We start from the raw sequence: 27,516 nt of genomic DNA, 5'->3' as shown, positions 1-27,516 counted from the left end.
GATTTAGATGCACTATTGTAAAGTGGCTGTTCCACTGGATGTCATAAGGTGAATGCACCAATTTGTAAGTCGCTCTGGATAAGAGCGTCTGCTAAATGACTTAAATGTAAATGTTAAATGTTAAATGTCATTCAAACCTATATTTAGCTACATGTCACTTCAGGTCATTCATGTATTTTAATCGTTTAATCACTTGTTCATAAACAATATAATATATTTATATAGATTTTACTTTTATCCAAAGCGACTTACACGCATGCATTCATTTGGTAGACCTTTCCTGCAGTCAAATAACCGTATCGCCCTCTAGCGGCCTCATGAGTGGAATGTTATTCATATTTTTCTGAATTTCATAATTATTTTTTAAATATTTATTTTTATGACGAATGTCCGGTGTTTCTATCTCAAACAGTTTTGATAAATGTCACTCTTCTGTGATGTATATAAAGTGCAAACTCAAAATGTAATACATTTCAACTCTATATCTGACATGGTACAGGTTTCTTCTTGTTTAAGTCCATAACCATGTGTGTGAGGTGTATACTTTTGAAAGTAGATTTATTTAAGACTACCAAGAAACACTCTGTGTGACCCTGATTTAACCCACTGCAGTAAAAGGTTAACCCTTCAGTATTGTGTCAGTGTATTTATTCTGTGTGTCTCTATTGGGATATGTGTGTGTCTGAATGTGTGTGTGTCTGAATGTGTGTGTCGGGGTGTGAGTGTCTGAATGTGTGTGTGTACACTTGGGCTTGTACGGTTTCCCTGAGATGCCATTTGCTTGTCCACATATAACCATTGTGTGTAATTGTAAGAGTTTGTAAATGTGAATGTGTAATTATATGTGTGTGTACAGTGGCAAGAAAAAGTATGTGAACCCTTTGGAATTACCTGGATTTCTGCATAAATTGGTCATAAAATTTGATCTGATCTAAGTCACAACAATAGTCAAACACAGTCTGCTTAAACTAATAACACACAAACAATTATACTTTTTCATGTCTTCATTGAACACACTGTGTAAACATTCACAGTGCAGGGTGGGAAAAGTATGTGAACCCTTGGTTTCAATAACTAGTTTTCTGCAGTTGCGATCAGACCTGCACAACGGTCAGGAGGAGTTTTGGACCATTCCTCTTTACAAAACTGTTTCAGTTCAGCAATATTCTTGGGATGTCTGGTGTGAACTGTTCTCTTGAGGTCATGCCACAGCTTCTCCATCGGGTTGAGGTCAGGACTCTGACTGGGCTACTCCAGAAGGCGTATTTTCTTCTGTTGAAGCCATTCTATTGTTGATTTACTTCTGTGTTTTGGGTCATTGTCCTGTTGCGTCACCCAACTACTGTTGAGCTTCAATTGGCAGAAAGATAGCCTTACATTCTCCAGCAAAATATCTTGATAAACTTAGGAATTCATTTTTCCGTCAATGATAGCAAGCTGTCCAGGCCCTGAGGCAGCAAAGCAGCCCCAAACCATGTTGCTCCCTCCACCATACTTTACAGTTGGGATGAGGTTTTGATGTTCGTGTGCTGTGTCTTTCTTCTCCACGCATAGTGTTGTGTGTTCCTTCCAAACAACTCAACTTTTGTTTCATCTGTCCACAGAATATTTTGCCAGTAGCGCTGCGGAACATCCGTGTGCTATTTTGCGAACTTCAGACATGCAGCAATGTTTTTTTTTGGACAGCAGTGGCTTCTTCTGTGGTGTCCTCCCATTAACACTAATTTTGTTTAGTGTTTTACATATCGTAGACTCGTCAACAGCAAGTCTTTAGCTGACACTAGGATTCGTCTTAACCTCATCGTGCATTCTGCGCTGTGCTCTTGCAGTCATCTTTGCAGGACGGCCACTTCTAGGGAGAGTAGTACAGTGCTGAACTTTATCCATTTATAGACAATTTGTTTTACCGTAGACTAATGGACATCAAGGCTTTTATAGATACTTTTGCAACCCTTTCCAGCTTTATGCAAGTCTAACAATTCTTAATCTTGGGTCTTCTGAGATCTCTTTTGATCGAGGCATGGTTCACATCTGGCAATGCTTATTTTGAATAGCAAACTCAAATTTTGCGCGTGTTTTTTGTAGGGCAGGCCAGCTCGAAGCAACATCTCCAATCTCGTTTCATTGATTGGACTCCAGGTTAGTTGACTCCTGACTCCAATTAGCTTTTGGAGAAGTCATTAGCCAAAGGGTTCACATACTTTTTCCAACCTACACTGTGAATGTTTAAATTATGTGTTCAATATCGACAAGAAAAATGATTTGTGTGTTATTAGTTTAATTCGGGATTGGTGTCCCTTCCACGGGACAGTTGAGCTAACGTAGGCTAATGCAACAAGAACATTTCCCAGGACATAGACATATCTGATATTGGCAGAAAGCTTAAATTATTGTTAATCTAACTGCACTGTCCAATTTACAGTAGCTATTACAGTGAAATAATACCATGTTATTGTTTGAAGAGAGTGCACAATTTTGAACATAAAGTTATTAATAAACAAATTAGGCACAAATTAGGGCAGTCATGATACATCATTTTGAACAGAAATGCAATTGTTCATTGGATCAGTCTAAAACGTTGCACATACACTGCTGCCATCTACTTGCCAAAATCTAAATTGCACCCGCGCTGGAATAATACATTATGGCCTTTCTCTTGCATTTCAAAGATGGTACAAAAAAATACAAAAGAACGGTTGGGTTTTTATTTGTATTGTCTTTTACCAGATCTATTGTGTTATATTCTCCTACATTCCTTTCACATTTCCAAAAACTTCAAAGTGTTTCCTTTCAAATGGTACCAAGAATATGCATATACTTGCTTCAGGGCCTGAGCTACAGGCAGTTAGATTTGGGTATGTCAATTTAGGTGAAAATTGAAAAAAAGGGGCGGATCCTTAAGAGGCTTAAGCACACTGTGTTTGTCTATTGTTGTGACTTAGATGAAGATCAGATTACATTTTATGACCAATTTATGCAGAAATCCAGGTAATTCCAAAGGGTTCACATACTTTTTCTTGCCACTGTATATGTACTGCGTGATTGAGTGTGGATATTTTACAACACTTTATCCAGACACCTGACCCTCTCCGGAGGTGGGCAGGAAGATCTGATCACAATTTGACTTTTGATTATCTACACCTGTCTAAACTTGTGGGCACAATCAGAAAGTTGACAAGATCAGGCCAAAGGACATGTGAGAACCAGGTATAAACAGGGCTATTGAGAATAACGGCTAGATTCAGTCTGGACAGCGGAAGATCTGGGTTATAGCGCAACTGAAATGGAAAGGTCATTTCTGATTAAGCCGACACATGCAACATTTACTGTGAATGAAGTCTCCACGAACGAGGGAACCTTTAAAATTTGCTTAGCCGACAAATGGTGATCTTATAAAATTGAATCCCGGCCTAAGATGTAAAAATGCCTGATTATTGTTTGTTGGGCCCGACCACAGAATATAAACTCTCAGGCATGGAGGTCATGGAGGGCATGGTGGACATGGGGGGCATGGTGGACATGGAGGACATGGGGGGCATGGTGGACATGGGGGGCATGGTGGACATGGGGAGGTCCACAGGTGGAGGCTGGTGTGGATGTCCCACCATACTGTAGATGGAGGGTGATGCTGGACCTGGAGACACCTGCTCTTTACCACATGCTTGGCTGTTATCTGGAGTCTGGAGAATAAAACATTAACAACATTAGTATTTGTTTATTAATGATGACCCAGGTATAGCACAATGTATTTAATGACCTCAAATCAATACATTTAATATTTCTCAGTGGCTGTTAAATGCTCTACAATATAAGCAAGATAAGAAATGAACATGAATTTATCGGTAATTTAGAATTCAAACATTTTCCATTAACTGCCGTTTTTTAAATATCATCAACTATGACATAAACAATATCTAAGGTATCTTACCCCAACTATAGTATAATCTGTGTTTGGAACTTCTCTTTTGCCACCTATAAACAAACCACAAAAATCCAATAAAGATTCGCTATGAGCGTGCATAGATATATACAGTATCCACACTCATACACACAAACACTACCATTCAAAAGTTTGGGCACACCTACTCATTTTCTTTATTTTTACATTGTAGAATAATAGTGAAGATGTCAAAACTATGAATTAAGACATGGAATCATGTACTGACCAAAAAAGTGTTAAACAAATCAAAATGTATTTATATTTGAGATTCCTCAAAGTAGCCACCCTTTACCTTGATGACAGCTGTTACGGATACAGGTATCCTGAGTGTGAATCCTGTGTGCGTATTTTCTTTTCTCTCCTTCTCCCCTCACAGGTGGCAATCATCATTCCCCAATCAGTCACCAATCAGTCATTAATCAGAAGACAACCTGCTCCTTTCTCTTACCCTATCACATTCCCTTTCCCTTGGTTTAAAAACCCTGTCAGTCGTTTTCTCTTGAGATCCATCTCTCTGTCATGCAATCTCTCTGTAGATTGCTTGTGTTTGCAACTACATGTCACTTTGTCTGTTACCCGGTGAGTATTGTTTTTGTTATGGTGTTTGAGTGTTTGTTTGATGGTGGGAAAAGGGGGTACCAAGACAAGTCACCCATGGGCATACACTACCCGTAGGTAAACTTTGTCTAGGAACACTAGTTAGAACTGGGCGGACCACCCACTGTATTTTTGGTTAGTTAGCTAGCTGTTCTTAAAGCAGGTAGTCTAGCTTAGGGGTGTTTTTGGAGACTTATTATTTCTTTCCTTGGGTCCAGCTCAGCCCCTTTTCCTGCACCCCATTTTCCTGCAGAATATAAGTTCATTACAATTAACTGCACCTCAGACTGCAGCCCAAATAAATGATTGACAGAGCTCAAGTAACAGACACATCTCAACATCAACTGTTCAGCTGAGACTGCTTGAATCAGGCCTTCGTGGTTGAATTGCTGCAAAGAAACCACTACTCAAGGACACCAATAGGAAGAAGAGACTTGCTTGGGCCAAGAAACATGAGTAATGGACATTAGACCGGTGGAAATCTGTCCTTTGGTCTGATGAGTCTAAATTTTAGATATTTGGTTCCAACCGTTGTGTCTTTGTGAGATGCAGAATAGGTGAACAGATCTCCGTATGTGTAGTTCCCACCATGAAGCATGGAGGAGGAGGTGTGATGGTGTGGGGGTGCTTTGCTGGAGACACTGTCTGGGATTTATTTAGAAGTCAAGGCACACTTAACCAGCATGGCTACCACAGCATTCTGCAGCGATACGCCATCCCATCTGGTTTGTGCTTAGTGGGACTATCATTTGTTTTTCAACAGGACAATGACCCAACACACCTCCAGGCTGTGTAAGGGCTATTTGACCTAGGAGAGTGATGGAGTGCTGCATCAGATGACCTGGTTTCCATAATCACCCAACCTCAACCCAATTGAGATGGTTTGGGATGAGTTGGACCGCAGAGTGAAGGAAAAGCCTCTTCAAGACTGTTGGAAAAGCATTGCTCATGAAGCTGGTTGAGAGAATGCCAAGAGTGTGCAAAGCTGTCATCAAGGCGAAGTGTGGCTACTTTGAAGAATCTAATATAAAATATACACTGCTCAAAAAAATAAAGGGAACACTTAAACAACACAATGTAACTCCAAGTCAATCACACTTCTGTGAAATCAAACTGTCCACTTAGGAAGCAACACTGATTGACAATAAATTTCACATGCTGTTGTGCAAATTGAATAGACAAAAGGTGGAAATTATAGGCAATTAGCAAAACACCCCCAATAAAGGAGTGGTTCTGCAGGTGGTGACCACAGACCACTTCTCAGTTCCTATGCTTCCTGGCTGATGTTTTGGTCACTTTTGAATGCTGGCGGTGCTCTCACTCTAGTGGTAGCATGAGACGGAGTCTACAACCCACACAAGTGGCTCAGGTAGTGCAAGTCATCCAGGATGGCACATCAATGCGAGCTGTGGCAAGAAGGTTTGCTGTGTCTGTCAGCGTAGTGTCCAGAGCATGGAGGCGCTACCAGGAGACAGGCCAGTACATCAGGAGACGTGGAGGAGGCCGTAGGAGGGCAACAACCCAGCAGCAGGACCGCTACCTCCGCCTTTGTGCAAGGAGGAGCAGGTGGAGCACTGCCAGAGCCCTGCAAAATGACCTCCAGCAGGCCACAAATGTGCATGTGTCTGCTCAAACGGTCAGAAACAGACTCCATGAGGGTGGTATGAGGGCCCGACGTCCACAGGTGGGGTTGTGCTTACAGCCCAACACCGTGCGGGACGTTTGGCATTTGCCAGAGAACACCAAGATTGGCAAATTCGCCACTGGCGCCCTGTGCTCTTCACAGATGAAAGCAGGTTCACACTGAGCGCATGAGCACATGTGACAGAGTCTGGAGAACGTTCTGCTGCCCGCAACATTCTCCAGCATGACCGGTTTGGCGGTGGGTTAGTCATGGTGTGGGGTGGCATTTCTTTGGGGGGCCGCACAGCCCTCCATGTGCTTGCCAGAGGTAGCCTGACTGCCATTAGGTACCGAGATGAGATCCTCAGACCCCTTGTGAGACCATATGCTGGTGCGGTTGGCCCTGGGTTCCTCCTAATGCAAGACAATGCTAGACCTCATGTGGCTGGAGTGTGTCAGCAGTTCCTGCAAGAGGAAGGCATTGATGCTATGGACTGGCCCGCCCGTTCCCCAGACCTGAATACAATTGAGCACATCTGGGACATCATGTCTCGCTCCATCCACCAACGCCACGTTGCACCACAGACTGTCCAGGAGTTGGCGGATGCTTTAGTCCAGGTCTGGGAGGAGATCCCTCAGGAGACCATCCGCCACCTCATCAGGAGCATGCACAGGCGTTGTAGGGAGGTCATACAGGCACGTGGAGGCCACACACACTACTGAGCCTCATTTTGACTTGTTTTAAGGACATTACATCAAAGTTGGATCAGCCTGTAGTGTGGTTTTCCACTTTAATTTTGAGTGTGACTCCAAATCCAGACCTCCATGGGTTGATAAATTTGATTTCCATTGATCATTTTTGTGTGATTTTGTTGTCAGCACATTCAACTATGTAAAGAAAAAAGTATTTAATAAGAATATTTCATTCATTCAGATCTAAGATGTGTTATTTTAGTGTTCCTTTTATTTTTTTGAGCAGTGTATTTAGATTTGTTTAACAATTTTGTTGGTTACTGCATGATTCTGTGTTATTTCATAGTTTTGATGTCTTCACTATTTTACAATGTAGAAAATAGTCAAAAAAAGATAAACCCCTTGAATGAGTAGGTGTCCAAACTTTTGACTGGTAATGTGTGTATATATATATATAATGTGAAATCTTTACAGCCTGTTAACTACTGTGTTCACCGTAGCTTAATTCATATGAGGTTTCTGTAATAAGAGTGGTCCTGCAGCATGAACTGTGACTACCTTTATTTGGCTTTCGCCAAGCAATCCAGGCAACGACGACGATGATGATGATGATGATGCCGACAGGACCTCCTTTCCAGACTGTGGCAGCGTAGTTGTACGCTTCGTCCCTCTCTAGTTCTGTAAATACAGTGACTTCAAAATAGCATATAAAATCTTGTGTGCATCCACAAGTGTGTGTGTGCATGCATGGGTGCGTGTCTTACTAGATTTGGATGCACAAATAGTTTCGATCTCCTTCGTGTCAGGGGCCCAGCTGACTTGGTTGCTGTGGTTACAGATGATGGAACCCCCTGCCACATAGACAGAGAGCAGGGGGACAGTGGAGGTCTCAGCCCCTCTACTCTCTCCTCCCACCTGAGAGCAGGTGCTGCTGTTACAGCAGGAGGTGACAGAGGTGTTCTGACCTCTGCAGGTCACAGTCACATTACAGGTGGCATTGATGGTGGAGTTAGAGTCCACTGTCAGGAGTGGTGTCACAACTCTCTCTGAATACAAGTAGATACATAGAAATGGTAAACACACACACACACACACACACACACCTGTGCATTTACACAGAAAGGGCTGATCATTTTTACTGTGGTTGCCATGTTCTGTACCTTAAGCTGCAGTAAATTAGATTACATTTAACCTGATATAATTCACATTTCAATATCGATTGCTACAACACTGTAACCATATCAATACAAATACAGGGAAGGCAGGATGGAGGACAACCTACCTTGAACTGATATCTGGTACTTGGCAACATCTTTGTTTTCGTCACCACTCACTCCTGCCTCATAAAGTCCACTGTCTCCTTCCTGTAGGTTCTTCAGTATTAGAGAGAAGTTTCCCTTATAAAACTCAACCCTGCCTTGGTATTTAGTGTATATTTTCCCTGTTGATGATTCATTTGAGTATTTTACTAAAGTGTGAGATTTGTTAAACGTCCACTTTAAATCCTCAATATTGTTTATTTTAGCATATCCTTGGACATCCAGATGAACATTTTGTCCCTTTAGAACAAACAGTTTCAGAGTCTCAGTGCTGAACTCTGAAACAAAACAGACAGAAAACCTGTGAAGTATTATAATATACAAGTCATACTAACTACATTTAGTCAGAGTCTCAGTGACTCTGACATAAACAGACAGCAGACTTCATGTAAAAATGAAACAGTCTATCAAGAACACTGTACAAAAAAAAGATTGTGATTCAATGCACAGTTGTAAGGCAACAAGCTGCAATAGGATTGGGAGTTTACTCAACATTTGGGTATATAGCTGAATCATTCTCAAGTTGAATTGTATGTTCACTCAACTTAGAATTTTAAAGGGGGGGTTCTATGCTGACGTATGGAATTGGTTTAAGATGGTCATACCATGGATCATGTAGCCATTTGTTTTGGGATTTTAGGAAACTTTAGGTATATATTTTTTTTTATATAAAACAATTATTTTATAAAATATTGAATTTGTCCTTTATACTATATTCCACAGAAACACATTGAATAACACGTTCATAAATGGCAAAAAAGACAGTCCAAAAATAAATCATGAGGAATACAGTTTTGAAGTGTCTGTCCTATATCTAGGAGATATGAGAGCTCAGGAAATATATACAGTTCATATATATATTTTTTACACATATTTAACCCCTTGTTTGGGTAGGTAAACTACCTCCATTCTTCCATAATATTTTAACGGAGACCTCGTTTTCGTGAGAGTCTCATCTTTCCATAGAGTGGTCACACTCGTTTCTAGGCCAAACTGTTCGGACATTACAGACATTTTTGTGAGAAGACAGATTGTCAGGATGTCTCATGGTCTCACAAACACCGCTGTAGCTCGGCCCCCTACCATCGCATATGCGGAAGGCCGCCATAGGATGATGCATTGAGACACAGCCCATGCAAAAAAAACTGACAGATTTTGTTTAGATTGACACCGGTGCATCAATAGACTCTAGGGGTCAAGTAAACCAACATTAACACATCAGCTGAAATGATTGTCCTTTTGAAGTCCACTGAACTCCCAGAATAACGCTCATTAAGCAATTGCTTAAGATGCCTTTTTTACAGTGCAACAGTATGCTTATGGTAACTATAGTTCAATTAGAATGAATTACAAAACACTTTGCCTCTTTTCTATGTACTTAACCCACCTTAATTCAGAGACCTGTTATAAGTTGGGTGATGTTTCATGCATTAAAGTGTGTTTCTGTTCGTTGTAGTTTGTGGTCTAAAAGACATATCCATCATGGAACCAGTTGGCTTATAAATGGCTGTCAGCGCTCTGTCACTGTATCACCTCCACCCTCGCTGTTGAAGCGTTGTCTTTCCACATCCTGTAGCTCAATGTGTTTCTCACACTTTTATATTAACCCTAAAACACTATTTGTTTGCTACTTGTAATGCAGAACAGTATGCTTCAACAAATGACTACTAACTAACTAATTGATCAATGTCAACAGAGAGATACTTGATGAATATCAGAATTCTATTCCATTTCAAATGTTATAATATCCATTTAAAAAAATCTGAATTCCATTCAATTTCAAATATTATAATATCTATTTCAAATATCAGAATTCTATTCCATTTCAAATATTATAATATTTAAAATATTAGAATTCTATTCCATTTCAAATATTTTAATATTTAAAATATTATACATCTATTCATTTAAGTATTATAATATCGAAATAAAATATCAGAATTCTATTCAATTTCAAATATTTTCATTACTTTACTTGAACACACTGTATATAGACTTTTCTAATGTGTTATTGACTGTACATTTGTTTATTCCATGTGTAACTCTGTGTTGTTGTATGTGTTGAACTGCTTTGCTTTATCTTGGCCAGGTCGCAGTTGTAAATGAGAACTTGTTCTCAACTAGCCTACCTGGTTAAATAAAGATTAAGTAAAAAAATAAATAATAATAATATCCATTTAGAATATCCGAATTCTTTTCAATTTCAAATATTATAATATCCATGTAAATATCAGAATTCTATTCCATTTCAAATATTATAATACATATTTAAATGATCAGAATTCGATTCAATTTCAAATATAATATCTATTTAAAATATCAGAATTCTATTCAATTTAAAATAAAATATCTATTTAAAAAACAGAATATTATTTGCATCAAATATCAGAATTCTACTCCAGAAGTAAATTGCAGGTGTACAATAGACAATACCAGAGAAATATCATAAGGTTTAGTTATCGATGTAGTCTACGCTAGTGTTCTTTCCCCCTGATAGAAAACCTATCCCCATACAGTGAAAACCTCTGTGATATGGTTATTTGGGATCTAACATCAATATAAGTGGTAAAGTACAGTAGGAGGCATGACATATCAGGTATATGACTGGATATCCAGTATATTTCAGTTTTTTTGTTAGTTTTATAGGATAGTGACAATTATCTGAAGAACAGTGACTCATGGACTCTGGCTTGTCAATCCCTTCCCAGGCCTGACTCCTGCCAGGTCATACAGAATGCCTGGTGTGTTTTGACAGGGCTCCCCCCCCCCCCCCCCCCCTTTCCCTTCACCCTTGTTGATTGTTTATCATGTTGGAATGTTTGTTGTCACTGTGCTGTTGTTGTCTTTGTACATTTTAAATAGCAAAACATTTCTCATCAACATGTGCGTAGCCCATCCCTAACATCAAGTGAAACTATCAGCACAAACCTACTGCCTGACACTTGCCTTTGATCAGATTATTGGTAAACATATCTAATCAATACAGTCAATATTAGAACAAAGATAGAATGATTGAATATTTACCTGATCCTTGGACAAGAGCTGATAGAAAACCGATGTAATGTAAGAGAGCTGCCATACCTTATGTTGAACATACGGAGTAAAACAGGAAGTTAAGTAAGTTCCTCATTTATTCACCACTCAAAGAGTACTGTAGCACATTCTATGTCACATGATATGTGGTGTCGTGTCTTTCTCATCATTAAAAGTGAAGACTATTATTTTAGCAAATCAATTCTCTGTAATTACTTTTACGTGATTAAACTAATCATGTAAATATAATTAACTAGGAAGTCGGGGCACCAAAGAAAATCTTCAGATTACAAAATTATAATCCCCCTTTTTCCTCCATACATAGTGATGTTCATTATGGCCAAACAGTTATATTTTCGTTTCATCAGACCAGAGGACATTACTCCAAAAAGTACTATCTTTCTCCCCATGTGCAGTTGTAAACCGTAGTCTGGCTTTTCTATGGCAGTTTTGGAGCAGTGGCTTCTTCCTTGCTAAGCGGCCTTTCAGGTTGTCGATATAGGACTTGTTTTACTCTGGATATAGATACTTTTGTACCTGTTTCCTCCCGCATCTTCACAAGGTCCTTTGCTGTTGTTCTGGGATTGATTTGCACTTTTCGCACCAAAGTACGTTCATCTCAAGGAGACAGAACGCGTCTACTTCCTGAGCCGTATGACGGCTGTGTGGTCTCATGGTGTTTATACTTGCATACTATTGTTTGTACAGATGAACGTAGTACCTTCAGGCGTTTGGAAATTGAACCAGAATTGTGGTACACATCTACAGGTACACCTCCAATTGACTCAAATTATGACAATTAGCCTATCAGAAGCTTCTAAAGCCATGACTGTCACGACCGTCAGAAGAAGTGGACCAAAGCGCAGCGTGGTGCGCGTACATTTTCTTTTTTTATTAGTGAATGTCGCCAACAAAACAATAAACAATACAAAACGACCGTGAAGCTTAACAGGGCTAAGATGCCTCTAACAAAGTTAACTTCCCACAAATAACAAAGGGGAAAAGGCTGCCTAAGTATGATTCCCAATCAGAGACAACGATAGACAGCTGTCCCTGATTGAGAACCATACCCGGCCAAAACAAAGAAATACAAAAACATAGAAAATAGAACACAGAATGCCCACCCGAATCACACCCTGACCAAACCAAAATAGAGACATAAAAAGGCTCTCTCAGGTCAGGGCGTGACAATGACATTATTTTCTGGAATTTTCCAAGCTGTTTAAAACCACTCTGGGCTACTGTCCCGCTAGTAGGACACCTACGACAACATCCGGTGAAATTGCAGAGCGCAAAGTTCAAAATACAAACATCGCAATATTAAACATTCATGAAAATACATGTCATCATTTAAAAGCTTAACTTCTTTTTAATCCAACCGCGTTCTCAGGTTTCAAAAAGGCTTTACGGCGAAAGCATACCATGCGATTATCTGAGGACAGCGCCCCACACAAATACTATTTCAACCAGCACAAATGTCACAAAATCACAAATAGCAATTAAATAAATCACTTACCTTTTGAAGATATTCCTCTTTTTGCAATCCCAAGGGTCCCAGCTACACAATGAATGGTTGTTTAGTTCGATAAAGTCCTTCTTTATATAAAAAAAAAAGTCAGTTTAGTTGGCGACAAGGATCTCAGTAATCCACTCTTTCAACATGCATACAAACGAATCCAAAAAGTTACCAGTAAATTTCGTCCAAACAAGTCAAACTATGTTTCTAATTAATCCTCAGGTACTCTAATATCTAGATAAACTATAATATTTAAGACAGAGAAAAGTGTGTTGAATAGGGAAGATAAATAAATAAATAATAATAAATAACGAAGTGAGCGCACCTCATTCACGCGCTAACAAGACCACTTTTCTAATAAGACACTCGATGGAAATCTTCAAACAACTTCTTCATTTTTCAGAAAACTTGCCTGAAACCCTTTCTAAAGACGGTTGACATCTAGTGGAAGCCACAGGAACTGCAATCTGGGTCCTATCTATTGAGTATATCCCATAGCCAACCATTTAAAATTGCATGTGACCTAAAAAAGAAAAAATCCGGATGGATTTTCCTCGGGTTTTCGCCTGCCATATCAGTTCTGTTAGAGTGTTTTCCATTCAATGCTACCAAGTATATGCATATCCTAACTTCTAGGCCTGAGTAAAAGGCAGTTTACTTTGGGCACGTAAGTCATCAGAAATTCCGACCAGACAAAAACCAGTATCCCAAAGAAGCTAAAGGCACAGTCAACTTAGTGTATGTAAACTTCTGACCCACTGGAATTGTGATACCGTGAATTATACGTGAAATAATCTGTCTGTAAACAATTGTTGGAAAATTACTTGTGTCATGCACAAAGTAGATGTCCTAACTGACTTGCCAAAAGTATAGTTTGTTAACAAGAAATTTGGGGAGTGGTTGAAAAACTAGTTTTAATGACTCCAACCTAAGTGTATGTAAACTTCCGACTTGAACTGTATGTATGTATGTATGTATGTATACTGCATATATATCAAAAGTTTGGAAGTTTGGACACACCTACTCATTCAAGGGTTTTTATTTATTTTTACTATTTTATACATTGTACAATAATAGTGAATACATCAAATCTATGAAATAACACATATAGAATCATGTAATAAGCAAAACATTGTTCAACAAATCCAAATATATTTTATATTTGCGATTCTTCAAAGTAGCCACCTTTTGCCTTGATGACAGCTTTGCACACTCTTGGCATTTTTTCCTCATCAATCTACACACAATACCCCATAATGACAAAGTGAAAACAGGTTTTAGAAATTTGCTATGAGACTCAAAATTGAGCTCAGGTGCATCCTGTTTCCATTGATCATCCTTGAGATGTGTCTACAACTTGATTGGACGTGATTTGGACAGGCAAACACCTGTCTATATAAGGTCCCACAGTTGACAATGCATGTCAGAGCAAAAACCAAGCAATGAGTTCGAAGGAATTGTTCGTGGAGCTCAGAGACAGGATTGTGTCGAGGCACAGATCTGGTGAAGGGTACCAAAAAATGTCTGTAGCATTGAAGGTCTCCAAGAACACAGTGGCATCCATCATTCTTAAATGAAAGAAGTTTGGAACCATCAAGACTCTTCCTATAGGTGGTCGCCCGGCCAAACTGAGCAATCGGGGGAGAAGGGCCTTGTTCAGGGAGGTGACCAAGAACCCGATGGACACAGAGAGCTCTAGAGTTCCTCTGTGGAGATGGGAGAACCTTCCAGAAGGACAACCATCTCTGCAGCACTGCACCAATCAGGCCTTTATGGTAGAGTGGCCAGACGGAAGCCACACCTCAGTAAAAGGCACATGTCAGCCTGCTTGGAGTTTGCCAAAAAGCACCTAAAGACTATCAGACCATGAGAAACAAGATTCTTTGGTCTGATGAAACCAAGATTAAAATCTTTGGCCTGAATGCCAAGTGTCACACCTGGAGGAAACCGGGCACCAGCCAAGACAATGCATAAATGGCTTCTGGACAAGTCTCTGAATGTCTTTGAGTGGCCCAGCCAGAGCCTGGACTTGAACCCGATCCAACATCTCTGGAGAGACCTGAAAATAGCTGTGCCGCAAAGCTCCTCATTTAACCGAGCCGACAGAGTTTGAGATGATCTGCTGAGAAGAATGAGAGAATACAGGTGTGCCCAGCCTGTAGTGTCATACCCAAGAAGACTTGAGGCTGTAATCGCTGCCAAAGGTGCTTCAACAAAGTACTGAGTAAAGGGTCTGAATACTTATGCAAATGTAATTTCATTATTATTATTTGTTTTAATTAGCAAACATTTCTAAAAAACTGTTTTTGCTTTGTCATTATGAGGTATTGTGTGTAGTTGATGAGAAATAAGGCTGTAACCTAACAAAATGTGGAAAGTGTCAAGGGGGCTGAATACTTTCTGAATGCGCTGTTTATGTGTGTGTATACTGTGTATATATACATTACCGTTCAAAAGTTTTTGGGTCACTTAGAAATGTCCTTGTTTTTGAAAGAAAAGCACATTTTTTGTCCATTATAATAACATTAAATTGATCAGAAATACAGTGTAGACATTGTTAATGTTATAAATTACTATTGTAGTTGGAAACGGCTGATATTTAATGGAATATCTACATAGGTGTACAGAGGCCCATTATCAGCAACCATCACTCCTGTGTTCCAATGGCACGTTGTGTTAGCTAATCCAAGTTTATCATTTTAAAAGGCTAATTGATCATTAGAAAACCCTTTTGGAATTATGTTAGCACAGCTGAAAACTCTTGTTCTGATTAAAGAAGCAATAAAACTGGCCTTCTTTACACTAGTTGAGTATCTGGAGCATCAGCATTTGTGGGTTCAATTACAGGCTCAAAATGGCCAGAAACAAATAGCTTTCTTCTGAAACTCGTCAGTCTCTTTTTGTTCTGAGAAGTGAAGGCTATTCTATGCGAGAAATTGCCAAGAAACTGAAGATCTCATACAACGCTGTGTACTACTCCCTTTACAGAACAGCGCAAACTGGCTCTAACCAGAATGGAAAGAGGAGTGAGAGGCCCTGGTGCACAACTGAGCAAGAGGACAGGTACATTAGAGTGTCTAGTTTGAGAAAGACGCCTCACAAGTCCTCAACTTGCAGCTTCATTAAATAGTACCCGCAAACACCAGTCTCAACGTCAACAGTGAAGAGGCGACTCTGGGATGCTGGCCTTCTAGGCAGAGTTGCTCTGTCCAGTCTCAACGTCAACAGTGAAGAGGCGACTCCGGGATGCTGTCCTTCTAGGCAGAGTTCCTCTGTCCAGTCTCAACGTCAACAGTGAACAGGCGACTCCGGGATGCTGGCCTTCTAGGCAGAGTTGCAAAGAAAAAGCCATATCTCTGTCCAGTGTCTGTTCTTTTGCCCATATTAATATTTTATTTTTATTGGCCAGTCTGAGATATAAGTGCCATGGGATTTTTTGTGACTACAGGGAGTCAGGACACCCATTTAACGTCCCATCTGTAAGACTGCACCCTACACATTGTATGTATCCAAGATGGCGTAGCAGTCAGACGTCTTTGTCCTCGTCTTTGTCATGTCCAATGTATATATCTTTTATATCTTTTTTCTTCGCATATCTTTTTCATATTTTTCTAAACCTCAACTTCAAAATACTCTCCAACAACCCACCCAATGTGGTGTGGATCTGCTTTTTTCTAAAGTATTTTTCTTTACTACTGAATCGGAACCCCCAACAGAAGCTAGCCAGCTAACTAGTTACTAGCTAGTAGTCAGCTAACCACTGCTAGTGGTCATCAGCTAACCCTTAGCTCGGAAAACTCTCGCCAGTTTGCACAACGCGTTTCAAACCAGAGCACACCGGATCTATTTTCTTTCCATATCCCCGGATCACCACCCCAAGCTCTGAACCTTTTCACCTGGATCATCACAGCTAGCTAGCTGCAATCCGAGTGTCTACTCCTGGCTAACGTCTCTGTCCCGAAGCAAGCACCAATTATCCTGGAGGTAGCCCATGCTAGGCCCATCTCCCGGCTAGCTGAAGAGGTCCATCAGCCACTCCTGGGCTACAATACCTATACCTCTCTGTGCTAGCGGTGGCTGTTTAACAATCTGATGGCCTTGAGATAGAAGCTGTTTTTCAATCTCTCTGTCCCAGCTTTGATGCACCTGTACTGACCTCGCCTTCTGGATGATAGCGGGGTGAACAGGCAGTGGTTCGGGTGGTTATTGTCCTTGATGATCTTTTTGCCTTCCTGTGACATCGGGTGTGGAAGGTGTCCTTGAGGGCAGGTAGTTTGCACCTGGTGATGTGTTGTGCAGACCACACCACCCTCTGGAGAGCCCTGAGGTTGTGGGCGGTGCAGTTGCCGTACAAGGCGGTGATACAGCCCGACAGGATGCTCTCAATTGTTTACCTGTAAAAGTTAGTGAGGGTTTTCGGTGACAAGCCACATTTTTCCAGCCTCTTGTAGCTGAAGAGGATCGCTGTTGTGCCTTCTTCACCACGCTGTCTGTGTTGTGGACCATTTCAGTTTGTCGGTGATATGTAGCAATCCAAGATGGTGTAGCAGTCGGACGCGTGTTTGTCTTGTCCCGTCTTGTCCCATGTAAATAGTCGGTTTCATCAGGTTTTTTTTCGTAAATATTTTTTGTCTCACTTTCCACCTACGATCTAAATATACATTCCTGCAACCTGCCTCACCCAATGTGCTACGGATCTGCTATTTTTATACGTTATAACTGGAACCTCCATCAGAAGCTAACTAGCTAGTAGTCACTGTTAGCCATGGCTAGCGGTCCTCACCTTTAGCTCGGACACCAGCTAGCTTTAGCTCGATCAATACCTGCCAGTCTGCACAGTGCGATATCACAGAGCACATCGGACTGCCTTTCTTCACCACATCACCGGATTCCTGCCGCAAGCTCTGGGCCATTACACCGGATCATCGCAGCTAGCTAGCTACAAACGAGTGGCTACTGCTGGCTAGCACCTCTGTCCCGAAGCAAGCACCAGTTAGCCTTCAGCTAGCCTCGAGCTAGGCCTATCTCCCGGATAGCCAAAGAGGTATACCTGCTAATTCATGGGCTACAATACCTCTTTTGCCAATTGGCCTTGAAGGCCTATTTTTTTATTTACATAGCCCAAAATTAAAACATTGAATTATTAAAGTGATAGGCTGAAGAACTTTGGATAATTTAGATATTTTAAACACATGGATTTCAATAAAAAATGTATAAGGCTGTTCTATTCTCTTTAATTTATTTCCTATTTCAACTCAGACAAATGACTGAATGAATGACATACTAACTGAACTGACTGAACTGAATGAAGAATTAAATAAATGTTCAAATATGTTGGAATGACGAGTTGCACACATCATGCTCAGCACTTTATTTGGCTAGTAGGCAAATAGGCCTACATTAGGGTATAATGACTATGGCTGCATGTCTCCAGAAGGGCATCTTCTGAGGCTGAGGGGTGCCTTTCCGAAGGCGCATGGTGCTGCATGGAGAGCACAAGCTCTTCAACTGGGCAGCGCTGCTGCGATGGAAAGAATAGCCTATACGGAGACTACCTAAGACCACTGCAACAGAGTTATTGTAAAGTGTGGGAATAAGCTTATGCCAGACTTAGCCTACTTATAAAACCTCTTCCTTGTTCATTTCAAAGTCAATATGTTCATGACACGATTCATATACAGTTGAAGTCGGAAGTTTACATACACTTAGGTTGGAATCATTAAAACAAGTTTTTCAACCACTCCACAAATGTCTTGTTAACAAACTATAGTTTTGGCAAGTCGGTTAGGACATCTATTTTGTGCATGACACAAGTAATTTTTCCAACAATTGTTTACAGACAGATTATTTCACTTACAATTCACTGTATCATAATTCCAGTGGGTCAGAAGTTGACAGTGCCTTGAAACAGCTTGGAAAATTCCAGAAAATGATGTCATGGCTTTAGCTTCTGATACACCTGTTACACCTGGATGTATTTCAAGACCTTCAAACTCAGTGCCTCTTTGCTTGATGTCAAAGGAAAATCAAAAGAAATCAGCCAAGAACTCCACAAAAATTGTAGTCCTCCTCAAGTCTGGTTTATCCTTGGGAGCAATTTCCAAATGCCTGAAGGTACCATGTTCATCTGTACAAACAATAGTACGCAAGTATAAACACCATGGGACCACGCAGCCATCATACCACTCAGGAAGAAGATACGTTCTGTCTCCTAGAGATTAAGGTACATTGTTGCAAAAAGTGCAAATCAATCCCAGAACAACAGCAAAGGACCTTGTGAAGATTCTGGAGGAAACAAGCACAAAAGTATCTATATCACCAGTAAATCGAGTCCTATATCGACATAACCTGAAAGGCCGCTCAGCAAAGAAGAAGCCACTGCTCCAAAACCGCCATTAAAAAAGCCAGACTATGTTTTGCAACTGCACATGGGGACAAAGATCGTACTTTTTGGAGAAATGTCCTCTGGTCTGATGAAACAAAAATAGAACTGTTTGGCCAAAATGACCATCGTTATGTTTGGAGGAAAAAGGGGGAGGCTTGCAAGCCGAAGAACACCATCCCAACCGTGAAGCACGGAGGTGGCAGCATCATGTTGTGGGGGTGCTTTGCTGCAGGAGGGACTGGTGCACTTCACAAAATAGATGGCATCATGAGGGAGGAAAATGATGGAGCTATATTGAAGCAACATCTCAAGACATTAGTCAGGAATTAGAGCTTAGTCACAAATATGTCTTCCAAATGGACAATGACCCAAAGCATACTTCCAAAGTTGTGGCAAAATGGTTTAAGGACAACAAAGTCAAGGTATTGGAGTGGCCATCACAAAGCCCTGACCTCAATCCTATAAAAAATTTGTGGGCAGAACTGAAAAGCATGTGCGAGCAAGGAGGCCTACAAATCTGACTCAGTTACACCAGCTCTGTCAGGAGGAATGGGCCAAAACTCACCCAACTTATTGTGGGAAGCTCGTGAAAGGCTACCCGAAATGTTTGACCCAAGTTAAACAATTTAAAGACAATGCTACCAAATACTAATTGAGTGTATGTAAACCTCTGACCCAATGGGAATGTGATGAAAGAAATAAAAGCTGAAATAAATCATTCTCTCTACTATTATTCTGACATTTCACATTCTTAAAATAAAGTGGTGATCCTAACTGACCTAAGACAGGGAATTTTTACTAGAATTAAATGTCAGGAATTGTGAAAAACTGAGTTAAAATGTATTTGGCTTAGGTGTATGTAAACTTCCGACTTCAACTGTATAAATATATATATATATATATATATACACACACCGAACAAGAATATAAATGCAACATATAAATATACACATACATACAGTGCATTCGGAAAGTTTTCAGACCCCTTCCCTTTTCCACATTTTGTTACGTTACAGCCTTATGCTAAATTTGAATGATAAAACTTTTTTCCCCTCATCAATCTACATGGCATAAGTCATGGCAGAATTGTAGGAAATTTGCTTTAAAACTGCAAAAATGTATCTCCACCCTATGACAGAATGGGTAGAATTGCAGGAAATGAGCTTTAAAACTGCAAAAAATGTCTATGCACCATGGCAAAAAACGTAGAATTGCGTGAAATGTGTTATAAATTGCTAAACGTTCTCTCCGCCCCATACCTAAATGTGTAGAACTGCAAAAAAAACATGCTTTAATTTTCTCTCTGCCCAATGGCAAAATGTGTTGTATTGCAGGAAGTTGAATCTCGCTTAGCCCCCTTTTGCTGGCTAGTCCCTAGCATTGGCCTTGTGCTTGAAAGATTGCTTATGAGACCTGTGTTTATTTTCTATCATGCTTGTTGACAGAAGTTGGCCATTATTATTAATGGATATCCATTGTGCTTGGTTCTGGTTAAATTTGTAACGAAAAGGGCGCTTTCATAGACAGATTTGAAAGCCGGATCACTGATATTTGGAAAAAAATAATTTAATTATTAGTGGGTCTTATGGTTGAAGGCTTACATTTAGCCTAGATTTAATTTTAAGAGCCCTGAATTCATTAGATTTTTCCCGACTGTTTCAAATGCAGTGTATTGACCTTTAATTGTGCAACAAAGCTTATTTTGGGAAATAGTTTTTTTTAAAGATATAAAGTATATCGTGAAGTTTGAAAAAAAATCTAGATATGATATTTTTTGGCCATATCACCTAGGCCTAGCCTCTATATCTGACACATCCAGACCTTAGAGAGCCATTTTATTTCTCTATTTAGTTAGGTCAGGGTGTGATGTGGGGTGGGCATTCTATGTTTTGTATTTCTTTGTGGTTGGCCGAGTGTGGTTCCCAATCAGAGGCAGCTGTCTATCGTTGTCTCTGATTGGGAATCATACTTAGGTAGCTTGTTTTCCCACCTATGTTGTGGGATCTTGTTTTTGTTAGCTCTGTGAAGCCTGCAGAACGTGACGTTCGTCATTCCTTTCTGTTGTTTTTGTTTGGTGTTCTGAGTAATTAAAGAATCATGAACACTCACCACGCTGCACCTTGGTCCACTTCTTCAGACAAGCGTTACAATATCAGTGTTAATGCTATGGACTATGTTTAACAATGTATTTTCATATTGAAGCAATACAATTAGAACAATGTGCACTGCAAACATTTTCAACATATTTTTCAAATATGGAGCAGGATAATTAATGAACTAGGCTATGGACTAATATTCTAATTGGAGTTGATGATAATGCAATACATAAGAGCGTAAATACACAATTTGAAATAACCACATATTTAGCCATGTTCCGGTTGGCCAGTGACAAAACCTTGACAAAACCTCAACTTGTTTACTCATCAAAACCCACTCCTTTCTCAGCACCACCAGCTACAGCGCACATAATTCGTGAAAATAGCTCAAATATTTGTCCCACCCCGGAACCTATAACACTATCACTAGAACCTGTAACCCTAACACTAGAACCTATAACACTATCACTAGAACCTGTAACAATAACACTAGAACCTATAACACTATCACTAGAACCTGTAACCCTAACACTAGAACCTATAACACTATCACTAGAACCTGTAACCCTAACACTAGAACCTATAACACTATCACTAGAACCTGTAACCCTAACACTAGAACCTATAACACTATCACTAGAACCTGTAACCCTAACACTAGAACCTATAACACTATCACTAGAACTTGTAACCCTAACACTAGAACCTATAACACTATCACTAGAACCTGTAACCCTAACACTAGAACCTATAACACTATCACTAGAACCTGTAACCCTAACACTAGAACCTATAACACTATCACTAGAACCTGTAACCCTAACACTAGAACCTATAACACTATCACTAGAACTTGTAACCCTAACACTAGAACCTATAACACTATCACTAGAACCTGTAACCCTAACACTAGCGCTAAGATTTACTGTTGGGTTTGTTCAAATAGAGCCCTAAATGTTTATGATTCCTTTCGATGTCATATATAAGTTGTTTATTACGTTCAGTTGCTATTTAAAGAAGAATAGCGGCAAATTTGAGAAATTTGTCGAAGTACCTAAACCTCTCTGACTCAGTGTTGGACTATCTGTCACAATGCCCATCTCTCTGACTCAGGGAGAGTACCTAAACCTCTCTGACTCAGGGAGAGTATATAAGCATCTCTGACTCAGGGAGAGTACAGAGCTAGAGCAAGGCATAAGGTCATGTGACCCTCCCCCCCACTGCAGCGCTAGATATAACTTTGTGGAATTTTTTATATTTTTTATAAACCTTCTGTCACAGCGAACATACTTTATTCAGGAAGCCCCATCAATTGTGAGATATGGCATGTAGATTTTATGTAATACATTTGGGTTGCAGATTCACAATTTAACCTTTACTGAGAACTCTGCCAAGCAAGAAGAAGAAATCAGCCCGTGGGCTTACTGCACACGCAACAACACACACACGAGAGAACTCCTTATAAACACTACACTGTAACCGTCAGTTTTCAAAATGCATCAGACTGTAGCACATCAGACTGTAGCACATCAGACTGTAGCACATCAGACTGTAGCACATCAGATTGTAACATATCAGACTGTAACACATCAGACTGTAACACATCAGACTGTAGCACATCAGATTGTAACATATCAGACTGTAGCACATCAGACTGTAACACATCAGACTGTAGCACATCAGACTGTAGCACATCAGACTGTAACACATCAGACTGTAACACATCAGAATGTAGCACATCAGACTGTAACTCATCAGACTGTAACACATCAGACTGTAGCACATCAGACTGTAGGACATCAGACTGTAACACATCAGACTGTAGCACATCAGACTGTAGCACATCAGACTGTAACACATCAGACTGTAACACATCAGAATGTAGCACATCAGACTGTAACTCATCAGACTGTAGGACATCAGACTGTAGCACATCAGACTGTAGCACATCAGACTGTAGGACATCAGACTGTAACACATCAGACTGTAGGACATCAGACTGTAGCACATCAGACTGTAGCACATCAGACTGTAGCACATCAGACTGTAACACATCAGACTGTAGGACATCAGACTGTAGCACATCAGACTGTAGCACATCAGACTGTAACACATCAGACTGTAGGACATCAGACTGTAGCACATCAGACTGTAGCACATCAGACTGTAGCACATCAGACTGTAGGACATCAGACTGTAGCACATCAGACTGTAGCACATCAGACTGTGGGACATCAGACTGTAACACATCAGACTGTAGGACATCAGACTGTAGGACATCAGACTGTAGCACATCAGACTGTAACACATCAGACTGTAACACATCAGACTGTAACACATCAGACTGTACCGCATCAGACGTTTTTTGTTTGTCCAGATCGACGTCTTTTTACTGTGGTGTTGAAAATGCAAACCATGATATTGAAGTGCCCAAAGTCGGTATGCTTTTATTGATTGTGTTGTGCATTGGCACAGAAACCTGTTGTTGGAAAATTCAGATTTCCCCCTAGCTGATCATTGTCTGCAGGCGGCTCTGACTGTAGTGTAGTGTAGCTCAACCCACTCTACAGACGTTTTGTATAAAAGACCCGGCCCCGGGCCCCTTCGTGATCCACCCTTGTCTCACAAGTACCACTCTAGCTTAGTAATTACACAGACTAATGGTTGGTATCTATGGATACGCCCCGGCGTTACAGTGGGACTCACTGGGTTAAACCTGAGAGACAAATGTAAACAAATCACTAATCACATGAAATAAATAATAATCTTCAGAACTAACTTTGTCAATGTAACAAAATAACTAGGGCTTTGCAATGATGGTGAAAACATAGGGTCCTTTATTTTGCAGTTAATTGGGTTAAAATCGTTCTAGAAGTCGTAAAAAAATGACGTGGGACATACTGAAGGGTTAAAGTTGACTTTGGGGGTCTACCGCTGATTATGTTGTTATTAATTTGCTTACGTGCCATTGTATTTATGCTCACTGTATAGCTGAATATTGAGGCTTCTGTCTGTGTTTAGCTCTCTACCAAAACTCGCAGCAACCCCGGTGTCTGTGAGTAAAGGTGAGAAACGGGACTGTGGGTGAAAGCAAGACACTCTCTGAAACTAGGGCAGATTTGCATACCGCTGAGACAGGTTCTCAGAAACCTCGTGTTAAGAATAACTTGTTATTTTAGCTGCACATACAGGTTTTGACATAGGAAATAACACTCTAAGGTGTGATCTCGGGTATATAAGATCGTGTCTTTTGTTCGGGGCAGAACTCAGGAGAGACATAAGTTGTATGTTGATCTTTGACCTCTGTCTACAGCTGTATACTGATTAAAATTGATATGATTGTCACGCCCTGGCCTTATTATTCTTTGTTTTCTTTATTATTTTAGTTAGGTCAGGGTGTGACATGGGGAATGTTTATGTTTTGTTGTTTTGGGTGTTTATTTGGTAAAGGGGTTAATGGTTGTAGTGTATGGTTTTGTGTTGAGTGTAGATGTCTAGTATTGTCTATGTAAGAACGTTAGTAGCCTGTATGTTTGTGCACAACGTTTGTAGCTTCACGGTCGTTTTGTTATTTTGTTAGTTTGTAAAGTGTTTTTGTGTCGTGTTCATCTTCGTTCGTGTTAAAATAAAAGAAGATGGCATATTTTCCAACTGCTGCATTTTGGTCCGTTAATCCGCCACACGATCGTGACAATGATTTATAAGTGCACATTTTGAGTGTTCATTTTTAAATAGAAGCCCAAGAAAATGCAACCCAACAATACCAAAATAGGAATTTGAGAAAACAACACATTTATTTGAATTAAAAAACACTATTTGAATTTTAAAGCAGGTCTATGTCATCCAACTCTTAAATTGAGTGTTGTATCAAATGTACACATATAATGTCACTAGGACATAAAAGGCACTATTCGTGGAACGACCATTCCACGTGGTCTATAGTGGCTTTTTTACGGAAGTTATATGTACTTCCTCTAGTTCCTCTTTCTTAGACAAATGTCAAAGTATGGGGACCCATTTCACCATTGGTATTCTTTGTACAAAGCACTTACTGATGCGCTTTTACCATTTTTTTCAGATTAGTTTACATTTACATTTACATTTACATTTGGAAAACAACATTCAAGTTTTTTTGTGAAAACCAAGCAGGGTTGGGCTCAATTCAGTTTGAGTGACAGGAAGAAGAATTTAATTCAGTGCAATTCAAGATCTTCCACTCAGCCATAGAACATGGAAGTTTCATAGATTCTGACAGGTCCCACTTCCAGATACTAAAGAACATCACTTTTCTCTGGAAAGAATGGTCATATACTACTTTAACCTTAGTGATTAGAATAGCCAATTCCACTGAGTTTACGAAACATCAGGAACAACTTCTTAATATTGAGTTGCAAAATATTTTGCCGTCAGAACAGCCTGCAATCGTTGGAGCGTGGACTCTACAAGGCGTTGAAGCGTTCCACAGGGATGCTGGCCCATGTTCACTCTAATGCTTCCCACAGTTGGGTCAAGTTTACTGGATGTCCTTTGGGTGGTGGACCATTCTTGATACACACAGGACACTGTGGAGTGTGAAAAACCAAGGAGTGTTGCCATTCTTGACACAAGCTGGTGCGCCTGGCACCTACTACTATACCCCGTTCAAAGGCACTTAGAAATTTTTTTTTGCCCATTCACCCTCTGAATGGCACACACACAATCCATGTCTCAATTGACTCAAGGCTTAAAAATCCATCTTATCCTTTATCCTCCCCTTCATCTACACTGATTGAAGTGGATTTAACAAGTAACATCAATAAGGGATCATATATTTCACCTGGATTCACCTGGTCAGTCTGTCATAGAAAGAGCAGGTGTATCTTACTGTGTTGCATAACGACATGTTATATGCAAAATATCTGTATTTCTATAGACTACACATAAAAAAGATTATAATTTATTTTAATTTCACTTAAATCAATTCTATTTCCTTTCAGTCAAATGCAAATTGCTATTCTGTATCCTGTTAACTACTTTCAAATTCAGGAAATGTATTGGAATTTATGAAGAAAATTCAATTAAATTCTTAATTGAGCCCATCCCTGACCGAGACAAAATATGTGACCGACCGGCTCGATTCGGTCTTGTGTATCAATGCTTTATATGGTCTTTTTTTCACATTGGATAAAAGTAGAGACTCAGAACTAGAAAATGGTACAGTGTAGTACAATGTAGACAATAGTAAAAATATAGAAAAACCCTTGAATGAGTAGGTGTTCTAAAACTTTGACCGGTAGTGTATATTTAAAATATCAGAATAATTTTGCATCAAATATCAGAATTCTACTCCAAAAGTAAAATGACCAGTGTAATAGACAATAACAGAGAGATATCATACATTTTAGTTATCCATGTTGTCTACCCTATTGTTCTTTGTTTTTGTTGGTTTTACAGGATAGTGACAATTATCTGAAGAACAGTGACTCATGGATCCCCCCTAAGGCTTGTCAATCCCTTCACAGACACCTGACAGGGTTAGCTGTGTATCTTGTGTGTCCCGGTAAGACCCAGGCTACTCTTCCTTGCCCTTCCCCTTGTTTGTTTATCATGTTTTAATGTTTGTTGTCACTGTGCTGTTGTTGTCTTTGTAAATCAAAAATAACATTATAAATAGCAAAACCTTTCTCATGACCATGTGCGTAGCCCATCCCTAACATCAAGTGAAACTCTCAGCACTAACCTATTGCCTGTCACTTGCCTGCCTTTCTGATCAGATTATTGGTATACACATCTAATCAATACAGTCAATACTAGAGCAAAGATAGAATGGTTGAATATTTACCTGATCCTTGGACTAGAGCTGATAGAAAAACGATTGAATGTAAGAGAGCTGCCATACTTTTTGTTGAACATACCGAGTAAAACAGGAAGTTAAAGTAAGTTCCTCAACTACGCACCCCTCAATTTATGTAGCACATTATACGTCGCGGTTACATATTTTTCAGTCTATAAAGGCATGGCTTGGGTAAATTCGAATAAGGCAGTCAATTCAGGAAGTAAACAGATTCCAATTCAATCATTTAAGAAAAGGGCTTCTATTTACAAACACTTCTCTGAAAATGAGAAACTATTTGTGATAAGTTTCCAGTTTATGATTGTAGATTAAAATCACTTCCTGTATTGACAGGTTTATAAATTAAAACATACCCCAACCCTGCTATAAGGAGTCAACATCATAATGCATTTAAATCAGTATGATTGTTGCAAAAGACGTCCTGAAAGTCTGAAACCCTACTGTACCTGTTCAAATAAAATCTTAAATAACAGTCAGTCTT

General features: G+C 39.9%; 1 protein-coding gene across 2 annotated transcripts; it reads right to left on the bottom strand.

Annotated features, from left to right (window-relative positions):
* Positions 1–27,116, bottom strand: LOC129813604 (uncharacterized). Of its 2 annotated transcripts, XM_055865938.1 has the most exons (7): positions 27,024–27,116; positions 11,197–11,253; positions 8,136–8,450; positions 7,618–7,899; positions 7,412–7,531; positions 3,929–3,972; positions 1–3,680 (listed from the first exon to the last, which is right to left on the bottom strand). In XM_055865938.1, exons 1-7 carry the CDS (start codon positions 27,076–27,078, stop codon positions 3,432–3,434), a joined length of 1,122 nt encoding a protein of 373 aa, XP_055721913.1. In that variant the 5' UTR covers positions 27,079–27,116; the 3' UTR covers positions 1–3,431. The 2 variants fall into 2 exon arrangements, with proteins under 2 accessions (XP_055721913.1, XP_055721914.1); XM_055865939.1 differs by lacking the exon at positions 11,197–11,253.
* Between the last annotated feature and the right edge of the window lie 400 nt (positions 27,117–27,516).

This window comes from Salvelinus fontinalis, chromosome 17, assembly GCF_029448725.1.
Source record: "Salvelinus fontinalis isolate EN_2023a chromosome 17, ASM2944872v1, whole genome shotgun sequence".
Taxonomy (NCBI): Eukaryota; Metazoa; Chordata; class Actinopteri; order Salmoniformes; family Salmonidae; genus Salvelinus; species Salvelinus fontinalis.
The sequence above is the reverse complement of the archived record's forward strand: the minus strand, read 5'-3'. Positions and strand labels throughout refer to the sequence as shown.